The 20,541-nt window shown below is 38.8% G+C and overlaps 1 protein-coding gene and 1 long non-coding RNA gene across 12 annotated transcripts in view; both read right to left on the bottom strand.

The window, feature by feature from the left end:
- Positions 1 to 14,376, bottom strand: part of ATP13A4 (ATPase 13A4) — a 111,600-nt gene extending 97,224 nt beyond the window's left edge. For 8 of the 11 annotated variants that reach the window (XR_012000404.1, XR_012000405.1, XR_012000409.1 and 5 more), the window contains exon 1: positions 13,969 to 14,349. Coding sequence is in view for 6 of the 11 variants with exons in the window: in XM_072752397.1 (XP_072608498.1) it covers positions 13,969 to 14,031 (63 nt within the window). In the remaining 5 variants the exon portion in view is untranslated. Of the gene's footprint in view, positions 1 to 13,968 lie in introns of all 11 variants that reach the window. The other 3 variants (XM_026016444.2, XR_012000408.1, XM_072752396.1) reach the window with 3 other exon arrangements.
- A 3,921-nt stretch (positions 14,377 to 18,297) lies between these two features.
- Positions 18,298 to 20,541, bottom strand: part of LOC140598120 (uncharacterized) — a 43,585-nt gene continuing 41,341 nt past the window's right edge. Inside the window, exon 3 of the long non-coding RNA XR_012000247.1 lies at positions 18,298 to 18,737. This is a non-coding gene — a long non-coding RNA (uncharacterized lncRNA). The remainder of the gene's footprint in view (positions 18,738 to 20,541) is intronic.

Here is a 20,541-nt window from a genome sequence, read left to right as displayed (position 1 = left end):
ATTGATACACACAACTTAGATCAATCTCCAGGGAATTATTTTGAGTAAAAGAAGTCAATCCCAAAGCTCACATACTGTATGATCTTATTATATAGCATTCTTGAAATGTGAAAATTATAGAAACAGAAAGCAGTAGTAGTTGCCAGGATTTAAGGAGTAGGGATGAATGGGAAAGAAATAGATGTGGCTATAAAAAGGCAAAAACAAAGGATATTTGTGGTGATGGAAATGTTCTTTACTTTGACCCATCAGCATGAATTCCCTGCTTGTGATATTTTACTATAGTTTTGCAAGACATTACAATGGAGGAAAATGGGTAAAGCATACACAGAATCTTTGTGTATTATTTATTGCAACTGTATGTGAATCTATGATTATATTTATTTAAAAAAAACTTTAAAAAATGAATGTGTTGAACTAGATTATCTTTGAGTAGTTTTCTCTATCTGAAATTCTATGATCTGGGGGGCTCTAAGGGTCCACTGGCTCTTGGTTATACAGGGTGTACTATTTCCAAAAAATGAAGATTCTTACACATCTGGACACCAATGTTCATGCTGGTAAGTAAGGGTCTAGGCAACCTCAAAATGAAGATAGCTATGTAATTACATCAGATAGATCCTACAGAGCTAGATCTATTTAGAAATGGAAAAAGGGGATGCCTGGATGGCTCAGTGGTTGAGCGTCTGCCTTCGGCTCAGGTCCTGATTCCGGGATCCGGGATCGAGTTCCGCATCCGGCTCCTTGTGGGGAGCCTGCTTCTCCCTCTGCCTGTGTTTTTGTCTCTCTCTGTGTGTGTCTCTCTCATGAATAAATAAATAAAATCTTTTGGAAAAAAAAAAAAGAAATGGAAAAACAGGCCAAGAAAGGGGAAACTCCTCACATAAAATGAATGGTTAATGGAAGAATCCAGATTAGAAAGAATGCAAGCTTTCAAACAGGGCCCTTTCCACCACAGCAGTTTGTAAATATCTACTGACCACGTTGACAGCCAATTAAATCCTTAAACACCACCCAGCCTAAGCCCTTTCAGGGCTGTCCTAAACATCCATGGCTGATGGATGCAAAACTTGGACAACCTTAACAAATAACATTTTACTATGGCAATAAAGAAAAATATTTTTTAATGAAATCAGAAAAGAGAGAGAGAGAGATCAGAAGGAAAACGGTAGAATCTGCAAACTTCTGTAAAGTACCAGATAGAAAATATTTTCAGCCTTATGAGCTATGTGGTCTCTCTAACAACCGTTCATTTCTGCCATTGTAGTATAACAGCAACCAGAGATAATCTGTAAACAAATAGAGGAGGCTGTTACTAACAGAACTTTATTTTCAGATAAGTCAGTAGGCCAGGTGTCACTCATAGTCAATAGTTTGTGGACCCCTGCCACAGGGAAACAATAGAAACATTTGGTCTTTTCTCCTATAGTGATAATATCTACCTAATGAGGTTACTGTGAATAAAGTATCATGTGGAAATGCTTAGCAATGGTCATAGGACCTAGTAAGTAGTCAATAAATGGTAACTATGCCACAGGAAGAGTGTTGAAGAAATTAAGTGTGTTTAGATTGAAGAAGAAACGCAGGAGGGATGAAAACAAAAGGACATTGTAAGAACAAAATTGTAAGAACAATTTTTACATGCATGAGAAAAGGAAGCTGATTTTTGACAGGTGGCCCCAAAAGGCAAAAGAAGTAGAACTAATGAATTCAGATTAACAGAAACATATCTCCGTTCAATGTAGACGAGTCTTTATAATAGTCATCATTGTCTCACAAGGAAATGCCCTGTCTTACAGCAAGTTTCCCTTTCTGAGGGCATTTAAGGGAAGGTTGGATGGGTGAGGTAAGGAACAGGAGAAAGACAAAGTTTGGATTGCTGTAAAGTTGATTCTATGGAAGGGGTAAAATGAAGTATAGTAAATCAATCCTCTTCTCTGAATTCTAATCCTTATTTACCTATAGATCCGTATACTATTTCATACAGACTTAGAATGTAACTGTAACTAGCTATATTCATCCACCATTCATTCATTTACCCCCCAAATATATATTGTGTATTTATAATTTTTCTAAGTATTGGAAATGAAGCAGTGAATAGGTCACCAATAAGTCATTAAGAATTAAATAGAAAAGCATATCCTCCCTTGGGGAATGAAATATTCCACTTTTATTTGTATATTACTTGGCTATTGTTTAATTGGCCAATTAATTACCCAGGGATACTCTGTAGGCAATTATTTCAGTAATGCTAAAACTCAAAAATAAAATGTTTTCCTGTTCCAGGAGCTTGTGTAAAAATTCAGAAGGAAGATGAATAGATTTTTCTTCCCATAAAGTTGAAAGCCCCCACCATCAGGCCTTTATTAAAGAACAGATACTCTAACTGTGTCCACAGGAGATAGAATTTGCTACCAAATAATAAGAATTATAGCTTTTACTTATTCCTCCTACAGAAGAAATAGCAGAAGGAAGCTACATGGGAAATTTTCTGAAATGAAAGATGAAGGCCCTCTCGTTTGTTACTAGAGGCTCATTGTCTGCTATGGTCAGAACTGACCCTTTATATGCACATGATGCTTTCTGAAATGCTGTTAAGTAAAACAGAAGCTTCACAACTTCCTAGTATGCACTCCTTCTTCATAGTTCTCTGGGATAGACAATGACAAATGCAGCATTTCTGAGCATCTAAAGCAGACCCCTTCCTGGCAATTCCTTATTAGCCCAAATCTCTACTGCTGAGAAGGATTTTGAAAGAATGTGCACATCTCCAAAGGGGATGATTTTAGGCCACTAAGAAAGACTCTCTGACTTAAAAAAACAAATCCCTCTTGTACATGTACACAAGAGGCAGGGGAGAGACAGAGGGAGAAGGAGAAGTTGACTTCCCACTGGGCAAGGGAGCCTACCCAGACTCAATCCCAGGACCCTGAGATCATGACCTGAGCCAAAATCAAGAGTTGGCTGCTTAACCGACTGAACCACCCAGGCACATCTGTATTATGCATATTTTAATCAATAAATATGTTTCATTTTTAAAATCTGAAAAATAAATATATATGTTTTAAAAGCCCTTTTCTACTTCTTCACAGATATCTAAAATAACAGTAGCAAAGCTCCAAATTTTATGTTCTCTCTAGCAAAGAAAATCATGTGGGGGACCTGACCACCTTAAACACTATTGTTCAGTTTCATTAAATTATTATTTATTGACTCTCAGGTTGGAAATTCCGTTTATCCATTTATATTTTTTGTTGAAACCACTAGATCCCCAATTATCTCACTTTTTTTGTCTCAAACCACCCACTTTACCACTCTCAACTGTGTTTCATGTAGAGCTGACTCTGACTCCAACTCCAGATGTGGCCATGTGACTAAGATCTTGGTCTTCTTCTGGCCACGCTAATACGTTTGGAAAGGGAAATCATCTAATCATATCCAGTGAGAAAACAAATGAGTATTTTGCTGAGACTATTGAATGAAGGGCAATTTTTTTCCACTGGTGTAATACCTGAGGATAGGTAATATCCTCAGTTACCAGAGGGTCCCATGCAAAGTTTGCGAATAAAACCATTAGGGTCAAATTAACAAAGGTCAATTACTTCTAAGTGGGAAATCCTCTATAAAGATGAAAGCAAAAATCATGGGGATCCCTAGGTGGCTCAGTGGTTTAGCACCTGCCTGTGGCCCAGCGCATGATCCTGGAGTCCTGGGATTGAGTCCCACATCAGGCTCCCTTCATGGAGCCTACTTCTCCCTCTGCCTGTGTCTCTGCCTCTCTCTCTTTCTCTCTCTCTCTCTGTGTGTGTGTGTGTGTCTCATGAATAAATAAATAAAATCTTAAAAAATAAAATAAAAAGCTGAAAGCAAAAATCAATTGATGCTGTATGAAGTATAGTAGCAAATAGCCTTTTATGAAGTATAGTAGCAAATAACCTTTTACAACTAACCATCCTGAAACCAAGATTCTACAAAATCAAGCCCAAGTAACTGCTAGGAGAGTGTAAGAAACTTCCATCTGAAGCCAACTTCAGATAAAGATAGAGGTAGCTATCATGGGGAGGATGAATGCGAATATTAATAAAGCACAGCACTCCCGCTCCTCTAAGCCCAGACACAAAGGGACTGCCTAAGAGTAAGTAGAACAAGGACAACAGGTAACTTCTCTACCCCTACTAGGAGCTAAGCATTGAGTGACAAGCCAAAGAGGCCACTGCTGGAGAAGGGGGGAGAGCACGAGGAGAGACCGCTTAAGTGATGCGGGCATGCACAGATGGCTGATTCAGTTCCAGCACCTGTACCCGTTTACTTCTGTACCTAAAAGATCAGAGAGCAAAGACTTCTGTGAAAAGAGACCTGGAGGTTTTTGCCTCTCACAAGCTTAAAATGAACCTGAACCTGAAGTATAAAATAACTGCTAAATTAATATGGTCTTGGGCTTACTTAGCAGTTGTTGAAGTGGTCATAGTAGTGGTAGTAGTACTGGCAGCAGTAGCAGTAGCAGTAGTGTTGGTGGTAGTAGAATAGTAGTGGTAGTAGTGATGGTAGTAGCAGTAATGGTAATGGTAATGGTAGTAGTGGTAGCAGGGGAGATAGAGGTAGTAGTAGTGGTGGTGGGTGGGAGCAGTGGTGGCAATAGTAGTAGGTAGTGGTGGTGGCAGCAGTAATAGTAGAAATAGTAGCGGTAGTGGTAGTAGTAGCAAGGCCACATCAAAAACCTAAGGCTAGAATAGGAGCTTTGGAAGCAAGCTGCCTAGGTTCCAGGTCTGTTTTTGCTGCTTCTTAGCTTCCAGACTTGGACAAATTAAATAATTTCTCAGTGCTTCCTTTTGTAAAATTGGCATTAACCACTCAAAAGTCAGTAAAGAAGATAAAAACTCTTGTAAGATTGTGCACAGAAATCTTCAGTTCAACTTATCAGAAACATGTTAAGTAACTTCAATGTTGCATAGAAGATACAGACATGAAATAAGATCTGTCCGTGCTTGTAACAACTCACAAACTGTTGGGGGAGGAGAATAAACACATGACTCTACCTATAAAACTTAGTGAAATTGCCAAAATTGGCATTCAAATCTACTCCAGACAAGGAAGTACTTAAGTGTGATCCAGGGGCTCCCAGATGGCTTTAAGGAAGGGAATCAGATCTGAGATGGGTTCTGGTGAATGTGCAGGCCTCTGATGGCCAGGTATCTAGGTGAAGATATATCCCTGGCAGAGACAGTCCATAATGTATTCTTGGGAAAACAAGCAGAGCACATCTGCATAAGCAGAGAGAATGGCAAATAAATAATTGCCTGTTGAAATTGGCTAAAGGAAAAACCTATACAGGGTGGCTTGGTTTCCAGGCTGAAGATCCTTACTTTGGCTCAGTGATTCCAAGTTGAAAGAGAACAAAGTTGCAGGAAAATGTGTGCCATAAAAATCAGCCTTATTTTTCCATTAAAAAGCAAGAAAAAGGAACCACTTATCTAAACAAACTCATTTGTTGGATTCTTTTGTTTTTGAACTGGTGTCAAAACATTGATCTCTTTACTGATTCTGAGACTCGAGTACCAGAGCTTCAAAATCATCTACCCATGGCTCCAAAATAGATTCTGGAAATGCTAAAATATACAGTCCCAGCCAGAGTGTTGTGTGTGTAACCACCAAAATCAGAAAGTGTCCTGGCCTGAGGGACATCTTTCTCTGGAAAGCTTGCAGCGCACTGGGCCTCCTCTCTGTTCTGATTTCTGAGGGGGCATCTAGGGCAAAGCTGTGCTTGTTGTCCAGAAAAGTAGCCTTAGGCTGAGGACAGGGTTAAGGAGGCAGCGTTCTGAGCTTCCTTCCATCTCTATCTAGGCTATGGTTTCAGACAGCTCACCAAGGTTTACATGACTGACATTCAGAAATAGCTGTAGCCCATGTAGGTCAGCGATCCCACTTGGCTAATCTTCACAAAGCTTTAAACTAATGACAAAGCCTTGAAAATGGCACCAGGAATGAATATCTTCTGGACACATCACCAATGCACCAATGCTGTTGAAGGTCAAGTTGCTGTGCTCTATGTCTTCTGTAGGCCTGAGGAGCCTATAGGGTTCAGCACTGGTTAATCATTTATCAATGGATTTATTTACTCTTTACCCATAATAAACATTCATAAAACAACTGCCATAAATGTTCAGTTCTCACTTGATGTAATGTCTCCATATATGTCCTCCTTTCCTTGACTAAAAGAACTCATAGCGCTTTGAAAAAAAAAATCGGAAGTATCACTTAAATTTCTTAAGACATTTCATAGTGATTTTATCCACCTATTTTAAAACTTTTGATATCATATCCTTTACATGTGTTGGAGAGAACCTCAAGAAACCACCTGCATTGGTCCCTGGTTCAAACTAGTAAGGTATTATCATTTCCACCTTATCAATGAGACAAAACCAAAGAGAAGTGACCATGATTTGCTTTACGGGTATAAGAATAAATAATGGCAGAGCCAACACAACAATGCTAGTGTTCAGTCTCCTAATGTTGTGGTTCTTTCACTCACGCCCTGTTATTTTTGCCACCTAATTAATAACTAAAGTAATGCATCCAGAATTTAGCAAAATTAAGAGGCAGTAAACCAGGACACCTGGATGGATCAGTTGATTAAACATCTGACTCTTGGTTTCAGCTCAGGTCATGATCCTGGGGTCATAGAATTGGCCCCAAGGCAGACTCTAAGCTCATCAGGGAGTCCGCCTGAGATTCCTTCTCTTCCTCTTCCTCTGCCTCACCGCCCCCCCCCCTAATAAAGAAAAAATCTTTTTAAAAAAGCAGCAAACCATTATGTTTAAATCGGGGTCTTAAGCCATAGCCTTCCATGTACTTAGCCAAATGAACCTGGTCATGTTACTTAACCTCTCTACATCTCAGTTCCTACATCTGCAGAAGAGAGATGATGATTCCTCTTAGGGTTTCTGAAATAATTATATATGTTATTATGTGTAAGGTTCCTAGTCAGATCAATCACCATATAAATATCTGCTACTACTGTTGCCATTTCCACTCCCAACCTGTTCCTACTTTTCCCTATGGGATTCAGCACTTGTATCATCTTCTCCCATTACAGACACCCTTAATCCTATTCATCCTGTTCACCCTTGGTCTATGGATTATGAAGTCTTTGCAATTCTAATTTCTAAGGACCTTTCCAATCCATTCTCTACTCAGCATCCTCTATATCAAGGCTATAGTTGCATACTGAATCTCTTCTTTATATACTCCCCAACTTGATTCTGGTACAGTTTTTTCATGGACTAGCTTTCAGGCATAATTAGAAAGGATAAAATATGCACTCGTTTTAGTGTCCTGTGAAGTCTTTCACGTTCAGGCCCTCACCTACCCCTCCAGGGAAATGAAATGCCATCTTCCCCCTTGACTGCATTGCTCCTTCTTCTGTGCCCCATAGCTCTGTGTGCAAAACTCCCTCAGTGGCACTTGTTTTATCACAATTTCATTATGTTTACACCTCTCACTCCCCTACTTGGGCCTGCTACATAGTCACGTGTCTGTGTAATCCCACAGGACCCTGCTCTCTGAAGGGCTCTGAACTTGGTTTAGTGCTCTGTTACAGCCATCTTGAAATTCCTAATAATTGTTGAACAAGGGACAACTCATTTTTATTTTGCACTATGCCCCACAAATTATGTACCCAGTCCTGCCTGCTCGACTGTGAACTCCTTAAAAACAAAAGCTTTTTGCTTTTCACTCAAAGTCCTCCTTGGTTAGCACAGAGAAGTCCTGGCACAGAGTAAGCATTTGGTAAATATTTGTTGAGTTTATACATGAACAGATGAAAGGATAGCATAAAGTATCTCATAGAAAAATAGTATAGATGGCTAATTAACTCTGAAGAATAAGCTTTGTTTATGCTTGGGAGAAAGAGGAGTCAATTGATAAATTCACAAAATGATTGGTTATTCCAAATAAATAACACAAAATTTCCCAAGTTTCATTTTTATTATTCAAATTGTTTTTCCCTTTAAGCCCTGCTTGCCTCCCCATTCTTCTCGGAATAAAAAAATTACAGGTTAATGGAGCTTGGAATTACGTTATCAAACATGCCCTTACTGTTTGTGCCAAGCACTATGCTAAATTCTGGGAATAGTGGGGAAGGGAATGGGCAGGCCACAGAAAGGTGAACTAAGCAGGGTTCCTGTCCTCAAGAAGCAATTAAATCTCACTCTTCAAGAATTTATATCAAAGATGAGTTGACTTCATGGGAGTTCTGCAGCAATGAATCAAGAATAAAGACACTAGACTTGGCCAGTAGCCCAGCTTCCTGAACATTTCAGCTGACAAAATGTCTCAGTCTGAACACAATTCTCCCACTATGAGATCTGTGGGTTCACTAGTTAACATTGGCAACCAACTCGGAGGTGCTCATGGAGCATAATAAATAAGTGGCTATTGAGGTGGGGGGAGGTGCTTTTGCTTCCTGGTGTTAGAGAAGAAAAGACAAACATCAGTTATGAAAGTGAGCCAAATAATGGTGAGGACAGATGTCCCTTGCTCATGCTGAAGGCACGATAGGGCTTCCAATGTGGCAAAGACCACACACCACCCTGCTGCCTTATTATGCACTCATTGCAGTACTAATTTCTTGCTGTTCTCAAAAACAACATGGAAATTCAAAAAGAGTTTCTCTTGCTTTTCCTGATTCAACAGGTTTTACTTACCCATTCTACTAGTTGATATAACATGAGTGATGACATTAAGAGAGTCTAGTCCAAAAAATATGAATGCCAATAAACATATAGAGATGTGCTCAATTTCAAATCAAGGAAATGCAAAAATAATAGAGCCATAAGGTGTCATTTTCACATATCAAATCAGCCCAAGTTAAAAAGATTGATAATGCTCAACATTGGCAAGTATGGTAAAGAAAACAAGTATTCTCAAAAAAAGATTGCTAGTTAGAGTATAAATTGGTACAAGCATAATCATCTGAAAGGCAATTAAGTATTACGTATCAATGAAAACTTAAAACACACACTCCCTCTTATATATCAACGCTATTTCTAGGACTTTATCCTAAGGAAATAATCTGACAAATATGTCAAATTGCACATACAAAGTTGTCCATCACAGCCAAAAAATTTAGAATTAACAGAAGTATACAACATAAGAGATTTGCTTAATCTAGTATAGTTCATCCACATATACTTTAAGCTTTAAAATCATTATGTGGAGCTACAATTCTCAAAAGGAAAATATAGCCATGAAATATTTTTAGATACAATGAAAAGGACAGTTTAAAAAACATATAGATGAGATAAATCCGATTTTTGTTTAAAAAATACATATTTGTGAATATGTGTATTATGCATGCTTTTTAGAATAGATTGTGATTGCTGTTATTGTGTTTTGGCATGATGAATAGCACAAATAAATGGATAATATCTAAATACAACATGCTTTCTGTATTTAGACATGTATCAGGAAGAAGAGGGAAGTCTTGGGGATCCCTGGGTGGCTCAGCGATTTAGCGCGGGCCTTCCACCTAGGGCTTGCTCCTGGAGTCCTGGGATTGAGTCCCGCATCAGGTTCCCTGCATGGAGCCTGCTTCTCCCTTTGCTTGTGTCTCTGCCCACCCCCCTCTCTCTCTCGAATAAATAAAATCTTTAAAAAAAAGAAAAAGGAAGTCTTAAATAATACGCTCAGAGGTATGTTCAGAGGTAAATATTTCATAACTGGCCTTCAGGTGAGGCAAGATGCAAGTCCTGTGTAGCATTTTCTGATTTCTAAGACATAAATACTCCCAACATTATTTATTTCAGTGTACTGAATATGAAGTCAAAAGAAATGAATAGTAACACACTGTATGTAGTATGTAGTGTTTCCATGATACAAATACAGAGATGTAAATAAACACAGTGGTATAGATAATATTAAAATGTAGTAAAAAAAATAGAAAGCTTTATACATTAGATGAGCTAGATAAATTTTCACTTTTTATGTCTTTAGAAGGAGGGTCGACTATGCTGATCAGGTCTGAGTGGAAGATTTATGAATCATATTTACTTCATTTTTTAGATTTTTCTATGTCATTTCAATATTCTTATAATAAACATATGTTATCTTTATAATCAGAAAAACATACAAGGTTTTTTTTCTTTCTTATTTGCTAGAACCTAGGAAAGAAAAAAATCAGGAAATATTACTTTTAAAATAAGTCTCACTAGAATAAAATAACATCCTCAAAAGGAATATGATTTCATTAGATTATAACAAAGGATAACAGTGAGCAATATTCTAATTAACTAAGCTACAATATTAACCAGATAACCACTTTGTTAAGTCATAGTATAAGGAAATGAGCACTTAGCCTATCTGAGGCATTTAAAAATATAAATATGTATCCACTGTATTCAAAGGAATTTGGGTTCCCAGGAGGTCTGATACTCTTCCTCCACAAATAAGGAAACTCAGTCCCAAGAAGGGTTGAGGTTTTCCCAAAAGAAGGACTATGAGGCTGGGTATAAGGTAACTCAGCTCTTTTCCATGTATAAGTGGTCTCTATAACTTGAGAATAAAAGCATACAGTCCTTACTTACAGTTATTTAATGAGAAGAGATGACCTCGCTTTGGGGTTAGTAGTCATTCAATTGGTTAATTGCTAAAGCCCTAACTCTTCCTATTTTTGTTTAGATAATAGCAACTTACATTTACCTAGAATTTTATACTTCTTAAAACACTTCCCCCAGATTATTTCAGCTGATCCTCATAAGAGCCCTGTGAGACAGGTAGGATGAGAAGGACCACAACTATTTGACAGATACAGAAACAGGCTAAAGCAGTAAGTGAGACTGGGCCTCTGGTCCACTTGCAGTGCTGACTAGGAATTAGTCTGCTCTTTGAGGCTATTGAGGCAGTCATTCAGATAAACCTGCTCTGAAGATTACTTTCTTCCCTTTTCTTCCTTGTCCTTCTAACAAATTATTTCTTCTTGTGGCTCCTGTCTCATTTCACACTTAATAATGTTACTTTCATATCACCTAGAGTTGCTCTTTCATTCCTATTTCTTTTATTCTAGAATGGAAGACAGTCCCAGGCATACTTAGGCCTGGAAGTATTCTTGTTCTTCTTCATTGGACATGAAAGATAACTGCTAGAATGTTGTTTTCTCTTGAAATTTGAAGTCATTTCTATGATTGGAGGAATGCCTTCTGCAAAGGTCCAACGGTGTATATTATAAAGCAAGAAACTATAAACATTTTGATGTGGCACATTTCTAGACAATTTTTGGCTTTCTTAAAGGGATTAAAATTCAAGTCAGAGGATGCAGACTTATTCAGGAAATTCAAGTTTACAAATTATATACAACAAAACCGATACTGGGGATCTGAGATCCAAAGTTCTCCCTACGTTTTTTTATCTTAAGGAAGTGTGTTAAGAGTACACTATCCTGTGGAAGAACTGAAAGGTATCACTGGGCTATGTTTAGGTCCAGAGACAAAAGAGGTACCAACTTAATTAATGTGGTGCCTCAGCTCTCGGATTTATTGGCTAATACCACCTTCGACAAGCAAATTCTCAGTGCATCAATTTCTTCATCTCTAAAGCAGGAATCATAGCGTGTACCTCACAAAGTGTAGTAAAAACCAAATCAGCTAGTGGCCAAAAAAATACTTGGTAAACTAAAACTCATTATAAAAATATGTGAAATATCTTTAAGATAACTTGATAATTTTGTGAGATCTTAACATTCGCAGTACCACAGATGGACCTAGAAGGTATTATGGAATGAGATAAGTCAGACAGAGAAAGACAAATATCATATGATTTCACTCATATGGGAATCTAAAAAAAAAAAAAAAAACAACAATCAAAAACAGACTCATCAACACAGAGAACAACCTGATGGTTACCAGAGGGGAGAGGGCTGGAAGAATGGGCAAAATAGGTGAAGGGGACAGAGAGGTACAAACTTCCATTTACAAAATGAAAAAAGTTACAGGGTTAAAAGTACAGCATGGAGACTATAGCCAATAATATCGTAAAAACATTGTATGGTGACAGATGGTGACCACACTTACTGTGGTAAACGTTTCATAATGTATAGAAGTGTCAAAGCACCATGTTGTACACCTGAAACTAACATGACATTGTATGTCAATTATACTCTATCAAAACCAAATAAATAAATGAATAGAAAGAGATTTTCAGAACTTTGGATGTTTACAGCTCTGGGCAGAGGGTGGGGGGTGGAGTGGTGAGCTACAAAGGGACAGAGGCAGACACAGCAACAGGCAGGTGGCCAGGTTTCTCCAGGCGGAACAAGATGGAGAGCTCAAGACTGCATACTAATGGCCGCACCTCCGCTAAGACTGCTGGCCAAACGAATCCTGTCCAGAAAACACAGAGCCCCTTTCCATACCAAAGGCCCTGTCCTAACTGGACTTTCAGCTGTATGCAACATGAGGATGCACTGGGTGGTGCCATTATGAAGATGAACTGCACAGAATCACACGCTGCAGTGTGTAGGCTAGAGGACAGTCGTTTTCCCAGCACGAGGAATGTCTGCCAGCAAGTGGATCACAGTTAATGACTATTCAGTGACAAATTGTCAAAGAGCAGAAATGAGTGTATGAGAAAAGAGTGGGTGTGTTTCCATCTGGAGATGTGAGGGAGGAGCCCCTGCCTTCTGGTGAAGAGCATTCCAGATGAGGGTCAAATTTTCAACTTTATATACAGAATAATAGGATATTGACCCTCCAAAGAAAACATTTTGGAGAAGTAAGGATTATAGCGAACAAAAAATCAGAAAGTCATTTCTAGTGATATTTGTGTAGGGCCTAAAAATAATTGTCATTGTCAGTCCAATCTGAAAGAAGTAGGGAGATGGTTAAGAAGCCCATGTCGATTTGGGTGTCTTTTATTCCCTTATAATTTTTTCAGCTTTGATAGCAGAAGGGATCTACTCCTGAAGGTCCAAAAAAATGTTGTTGCTATAGGAACAGGTAAGCAGATTAAACTTGAAAGACCAGTTTAGGAACAAAGAATTTAATAGTCAGGGCTAAAGCAATTAACCAAGAAAAAAATTTAAATAAATATCTTTTGGGTTTGTTATTTCTATATTAATTCCAGGAAGATAAAATGCTATTATAGAATGGGAGTATCACATTTTAACATTTTAATTACACCATTACTGGCTTAAAAGACTATGCTTACACAATTAGCAGAAAGGCCTTATTAACCAAACGTACACATTTCTAACTCTCTCTTGATTACATTGTAATTGAGAAATACAGTTTAAATTCAGCAAGAACATAAGAATCATCTCTGATTTTCCTATAATTCCCTAGAGGAGAAACACATCTAAAATAAAAGAGACAGTCAACTACAGAAAGTTTTCTGTAACTAATCTTTTTAGCTAAAGACCTATAAGCAAAATTTTAGAAGGAAACAGAGAAATTTATAGGCTGATAATTGTTAATATTTTATGTTTTCCCTTCCAACATTCTTTGTAAACACAGATACTTGAAGAGAAGACAGTCAGAGACTCAGCTGCACTCCTACCTCACCGTGGCTGTTCCACTTCTTCCTATCAAGACATACACTGCTCATAACAGTAGGGATTTGCTGAAATTATTCAAGTTCTGAACAGAACGTGCTAGACTCCTGAGGCTCAAAAAAGCATCATAAAATGGCATTGTGCTTCTCTCCCTTTCTGTTTTATTTAAAAAGGAAAACTTCTTGATAAAATGAAGACAATGTTTTAATTCCAGCCAATTTCTGCTGTTAGAGATTACATTTATGGGAGAGAGAGAGAGAGAGAGAGAGATGTCTTGGACACTACCTTTTTCCACATAACACCAGAGTCAAATTGCAGAGGATCATGTGAGTGTGTCTGAGAGTTTGCATGCATGCGTGTGTGTGCCTGTAGGGGGACAGTATTGGAGGCTGGGGAATGGGAAGAAGGGTATGTGGCTAGAATCTTACCATCTCATTCTCTTCTCCTTCATTGAGCAGAGCATGCTGGCCCTTCTCAAACTGGTCCCCCATGAAAAAGTGATTCCACTCCTCCTCCCTGGCCTTCCTGAGCAGGAGCCTCCAGGACCAACTTGCCGAGCCACCGCAACTCACCAGCTGATATAAAGAGTTAATGATCCTCCAGGTTAAGACTCCTTCTGGAGCACACACCTACTCTCAGCAAATGACAATACTTAGCAAACTGAACTCCTCCCACGAGTCACCCTCTGCTCGGAGGAATTTCTGCCTTGCTTACTGCATTGTCTCAGAGCAGCTGTCCCAAAACAGGCTGCTCCCATGCCGGTCTTTTTGTGCCCAACTTCCAGGGAAAGAACTCATTGCCTGCCCAGTGCCTGCCAGCATAAGACATCTGACTGCAAATCCAACAGGACAATGCGGAGTTGGCAGGACCTTTCCAAGGAGTGGGGGAGCGGGCTCAAGAGCTCCCAGGTCACTGCTTTATTCACAGAGGCTAAGGAATTGGGGGTGGGGAGGGCTAACAGAGTTGCAGATTTTATTCCATTAATAAAAGCCCCAATCCACCAGCTTTTAATAGTATCCTCATTCATTTTGCTTACAAAAAGCACAAGTTAGGACTAATCCTCTTCCAAAGTTATTTGTAGCCACATTTCTTTGTGTATGCAAAAAGCATTTGACTTAATGTGTATGTGGAATTAAGTTTGCTTTTGTGAAAAACGTAGAGAAAGAACAAAGGTGTAATCACACTATTTTATGAGGTCCCCTTTCACTGAAATGTTGGTGGTTAAACTCTTAAGGAGGTCCAGGAATCAAATATTCAAGTGGCTTTGTGGCAAGATTCATTTTCTAATTTATCCATGTATCCATTCAACATACATGATCTGAGCATAAGGACTACACATATAAATCAACTCCTATCTACAACCCTCAGACTGATGTAGGAATTCAAACATGCAAATAAATACGACAGAGGGTGTTTTGTTATTATGAAAGCTGGAACGGAAGTCTAAGATAACTGTCAGAAGCTCAACATGATGTAGGGGAGCACACATCCACATTGGCTTTGGAGAGAACCCTGGATTCCAGCTGCTTGTTCACATTGGTTGAGCTATGTGATTATTTTGCCTACAGAAGCTGTCTCTTCTCATCCAGTAATATGAGGCATTGCATGAGGACTTGTGAAAGCATATTGCACAGCACTGATCAAGCGCTGTTGGTATAATTAAATTAAATGTCCAATTTAACAGCAGGCAATAGAGCATAGCAGTTAAGGGTGTGTGCTCTGAATTTGGAGAGCCTGGGTTTGAATTTGGGCTATGAACCAAGGTAGGTTACTTATACCATCTTAGGATAATAAGTTCCATAAACTTCATAAGCCTCCATTTCCTCACATAAGTGAGGAATAGTCCATGGGAAACAGTATGTATTCAAATAAAGCTGAGTTTATTTTTACCTTCGCTGTGCCCACTCATTCCTTCAAGCTACAACTCTCAGCACTAATATCCCCAACTTGGCCCTAGTAGCCCTAAAAAGACCAAGACTACAGTGTGTGTGTATGTGTGTGTGTGTGTGTGCACGTATGCACATGTAAAACCTTGATCAAATAGTAAAGTATAAGCAAGATAAACATTAAAAAATGCTAAGCTATTACAATATTAATTACAATATATATATATACTATTCACTGAATTTTCAAAGACTGTTAACACAATTTAATCAAATAAATAAGTGAAGTTGGCCTTTGATCTCAACATCCAAATACAGGAATATGGGATTTTTTTAGGGGGATGAAAACGTTCTGGAAGTAGATAGTGGTTGTGGCTACACAACTTTGTGAATATACTAAAATTCACTGAATTTTATACTTTTAAAGGGTGAATTTTATGAACATGAGTTATGTCTCAACAAAAAATTATACCTCAAAAAAAGTTAAGTGAACATGTTAGAATTCTAGCCAGCAGTCATTCCAATGTTTAGCAGACAAATAAACAAAACAAGATTTCACACCTGATCTCAATTTATTGTGGTTGAGGAGTGTTACTATGTGAAGTGGTGAAACCATACTTGTGCTGGTGTGCAGGTAAGAGAAGAGTGTTTCCTTCTAGCATCCATAATTGGTAATCCTCACACTGTTGCCTTCTGGCTAGGTTCCTGGACGCATTTGGCAACTCATGTACCATTGTGGGTGAAGATGAGTGTGTAACTGATTCAGAGTTAAAGGAAAACCCTCACACAAACTTACTTCACTCAAGCAATCTGGTTGTGCAATAACAATACTTAAACCACACTCGAATAGCAAAATCCATCTCTAGGAACAAAAAGAAAAAAAAAAAACTTTTGTGAAAACCAGGAAAATCCATAGAAAATCATTTCCAACAACATTGCCCAGGAGAACTGCGGACTTTGAAACAGTGACAGTTTCTTCACATTCCTCAAGGAGTTCTAATAGTAAAACATCCCAGTGCCTTTCTGGCAGCATGACCTCATGGGTGGTGCTCTTCCAGATGCTGTGCACGTTTATTTGGCATATCCAAAGTGTTCTGCAAGGGAGTTGCCTTTATTTGGCTAGGAAAGCCTTTGTGTGGAAGAAGCATTTGAGAAGGCCTTGAAAACAGGCAATAGATGGAGATGTTAGAGCTCAGAATGGGAGTGGGGCCACAGGAAAAGGTATTTGAAGTGAGGAAGCCATCAGGAGGAGAAACACACAGGCTTGTCCAGAGTGTGTCCATCACCTTTACGGTAACCAGGGTATGTGTGTGATGGAAGAAGAGGGAAGTAAGAGGTGGCAAAAAATACAGATCAAGGGCATTCTGGGAGGTCTGGAATTTGAGGCCTACGTGTGGACTTAAAACAATGAGTAACCAGTGAGGGCAAATTGATGTCAATAAATGCGCACATTTCACATGATCAGCCTGTGTGTAAATATCGGAATCATTGCATAAGTAGGTTCTAAAGTGACTCAGTCTTTCTAGATAATGTATACCTTTGGAGAGTTCCCTTGGACACTGGAAGTTACATCTTCAATTTCCCTCTTGGAAAGTGTATCCTTTTCATTAAAATTATAGACTTTTTAGAGCAGTTTTAATTTCACACCAAAATTGAGCAGAAGATTCCCGTATACTTCTTCCCTATACATATCCTTCCCCACTATTGGGAACCCCCATTAGAGTGATCCATTTGTTACCATCCATGAACCAACCTCAACTCATTATTTTCTTTTTTTTTTAAGATTTTTATTTATTCATGAGAGACAGAGAGAGAAAGAGAGATAGTGAGAGAGGCAGAGACATAGGCAGAGGGAGAAGCAGACTCCCTAGGGGGAGCCTGGTGTGGGACTTGATCCCAGGATCCTGGGATCATGACCTGAGCCAAAGGCAGACACTCACCCACTGAGCCACCCAGGTGCCCCATCGACTCATCATTTTCACCCAAAGACCATAGTTTATGTAAAGGTTTACTCTTAGTGTTATACATCCTGTGAGTTTTGACAAATGTATAATGGCATATATATCCACCAACAGAGAAGTTCCACTACCCTCAAAATTCTCTCTGCTCCCTTTATTTCATCCCTATGTGTCTCCTAGCCCTTAGAAACCACTGATTCTTTTACTATCTCAATTGTTTTTGCTTTTTCCAGAATGTTATACAGTTAGAATCATACAGTATGTTGCTTCTCAGAGTGACTTCTTTCACTTAGTAATATGCATGTAAGTTGCTTCCATGTCTTCTTGTGCCCTGATAGCTCACTCTGTTTTAGAGTTAAATAATATTTCATTGCATGAATGTACCACAGTTTACGTATCTGTTCACTTCCCAAAGGACCTCTTGATTGCTTCCAAGTTTTGGCAATTACAGATAAAGCTGCATACATTCATGTGTAGAATTTCATGTGGACATATGTTTTCAACAATTTGATGACACCATTAGCAAAATGCAAATTAAAACAGCGAGATACTACTGTACACCTATTAAAATGGCCAAAATTGAAAGCACTGACAACACCAAATGCTAACAAGGATGCAGAGCAACAGGAACTCTCCTCATTCATTGTTGGTGGAAATGCAAAATGGTACGGTCACTTTGGAAGACAGTTTGGGGGTTTCTTACAAAAGTAAACATCTTATCATACGATCCAGCAATTGTGTTCCTTAGTATTTACCTGAAGGGACTTAAAATTTAAATAAGTCTGTCTCTCTTCAATTTTGCTTGTTCAATATTTCTATTCTGCACTACATGTGCTTCACAGGTATGATACAGCGTGGTGAGAATAGCGGATATGGATTTGGTGTGGTCTGAATTTGTATCTTATCCTTTTGCTGATGGATTCCACTTATTCATTTATTTAATACTTACTTGATTAACTTCAGTAAGCCAAGAATTGTACTAGATAAAGAATAGAGATTAATAGAATATGACCTTGAAGAGTTAAGCTGCTGGAAAGTAAGACCAGCATCAAAATATAAATTCCAAAGCACGTGCTAATAACTACAAAAGAGTGGCAGAGGGGGTTGAGGTAAAGAGTGAGGCCAAGAAGCTTCCATGGAGGTAAAGAGCTCAATACTGGGTTAGATAAGTAGGGAAAACCTTATTGAAAAAGGAGACAGAAAGCAAAGGCCCAGAGGAGGATTTGCCCATGAGCTCATTCAGGGACTATGAATCATGCACAGATGCTGATGACTTAGAATTGAAAGTCCGAAGAAAAGTTGTTTCAGCCATTCCCGGATTCTTCCTCTGCACTCATTTCCTTTTAAACACTCCATCTAAAATAAGAATGAAAAAGGAAAGAAAAAAAGAAGACGAAAATAAATAATTAGCGACCTCTTTGTTGATCTGGTATCTTGGCTTGCTTTCCTTTATCCCAGGAGCAAGCCTGCTGCTCTGAGCAATTCTCAACCTCTTTGGGTGTATATAATAGATGTTAAGTGGGAATAATGGCAGTACTAGTCTCTGCCAGGACTGTGGGGATGCTGATACTTCACTAGCCTAACCCATTTAGATGGTGTGAAGATAAATGGTAATAATGTTTCATCATATATTAATTTCCACCTTTCATCTGAGAACTCCACAGCATATTACAAACATTGCTCCTTGCAACATCTCTGTGAAGTACGGAGGTGAGTAATATTATTGCCCCCACTTGAGAACTAGAGGAACTGAGTCACAAATGGGTCACAAAGAACTGTTCAAGGTCATGTGTCCTCAGCATGGAGTGGAACCTGAAACATGCGCAACGTTGCTGCCTTGCCATCATTGGCAATGAGCTGCTTCAAGCTTCTTCTTCAGTCCCCATTATCCAAAACTGATCTTTATAGAGTACTTGAGATTTTTAGTTGTGGAACTTTATCTAAACTCAAGGTTTCACTCTTACTGTTCATTAGCCTAGTCTGCACTAATGCAAAATGTGTGCATGATACTGGAGCAAGCAAAGATGAGATGTCCCAAAGAGGAATTACCTGCCTCAAGGTGGTGATGTGAAGTTTAATTGAATTAATTAATGTTTGTAAAACATTTAGCAACCCTTAGATTAAAGGGTCTAATACAAAGAAACAGGGCTTCCCCATTAATTACCGAAGAAAAGAGCTGGCTAATGGCTGTCTCTATTTCTCAGAGGCATTGCTCCTGGTTCTCTGTACTTAGCACTGGGGTCTGACCTTCTTTAAGGTGGCTTGCGGTGGCCCATATATCCACACTTAGAAAAGCCCCATCCCCTTGCATTCTGCTATTTCCAAAAATAAAATAAAAGACTCTTCTTTGGAGGTAAAGCAGTTTCTCTTCTGTGGAGCTTACCTTAGTTGACAACTAATGTGATAATTCCAGGTCACGAAGGACAGTCTATTAAAAAATAATAATAATTTAAAAAGCCAAGAGAGTAAATCTCCAGGCAGAAACTTCATGCCAGTGTACTTAATTTTGAGAACTTTTAAGCTAGAAATTTGAAAATACAAAATAATACATGGTAGAGCACAACTTAAGAACCACAGGAAGAGCCTGGGTGGCAGTTAAGTGGCTGACTCTTAGATGCCGCTCGGGTCATTATCTCAGGATCCTGGGATAGAGACCCACATCAGGTTCCCTACACAGTGGGGAGTCTGCTTGAGGATTCTCTCTGTCTCCCTCTGCCCCCCCACCCCCACTTACTCTTTCTCTAAAATAAATAAATAAAGCTTAAAAAAAAAAAAAAGAAATCACAGACTTAGAAGGTACTAAAATGACCCCATTGTTTCTCAGGTAAGGAAAAAGTTCCAGGAAGACTATATCATGATTTGCCCAAGGCTACAATCTGTGAGAGATGGGACTCAAATCAGGGACTCAAGTGTTCATGTAGCACTGTATTGCTGTCTACCTTTTGTAAAAGAATCAGAGTAAGATATTTGAAACATTCTCTCTAGAATACTTAGAAGAGAATTTCATTTGAAAAGTTTGATTTAAATAAAAAATTCCCAGAACCCACCAATTGTGTAAGGCTATGACCATGTCACAGAACTGTAGGGTGTATCCAACTGTTTAAGCAGCATAGAGAGGGTCTGGGACATGGCATTGGACACATCCACTGGGGTAAAGAAA

The sequence above is a fragment of the Vulpes vulpes genome, chromosome 3 (assembly GCF_048418805.1).
Source record: "Vulpes vulpes isolate BD-2025 chromosome 3, VulVul3, whole genome shotgun sequence".
Taxonomy (NCBI): domain Eukaryota; kingdom Metazoa; phylum Chordata; class Mammalia; order Carnivora; family Canidae; genus Vulpes; species Vulpes vulpes.
The sequence above is the reverse complement of the archived record's forward strand: the minus strand, read 5'-3'. Positions and strand labels throughout refer to the sequence as shown.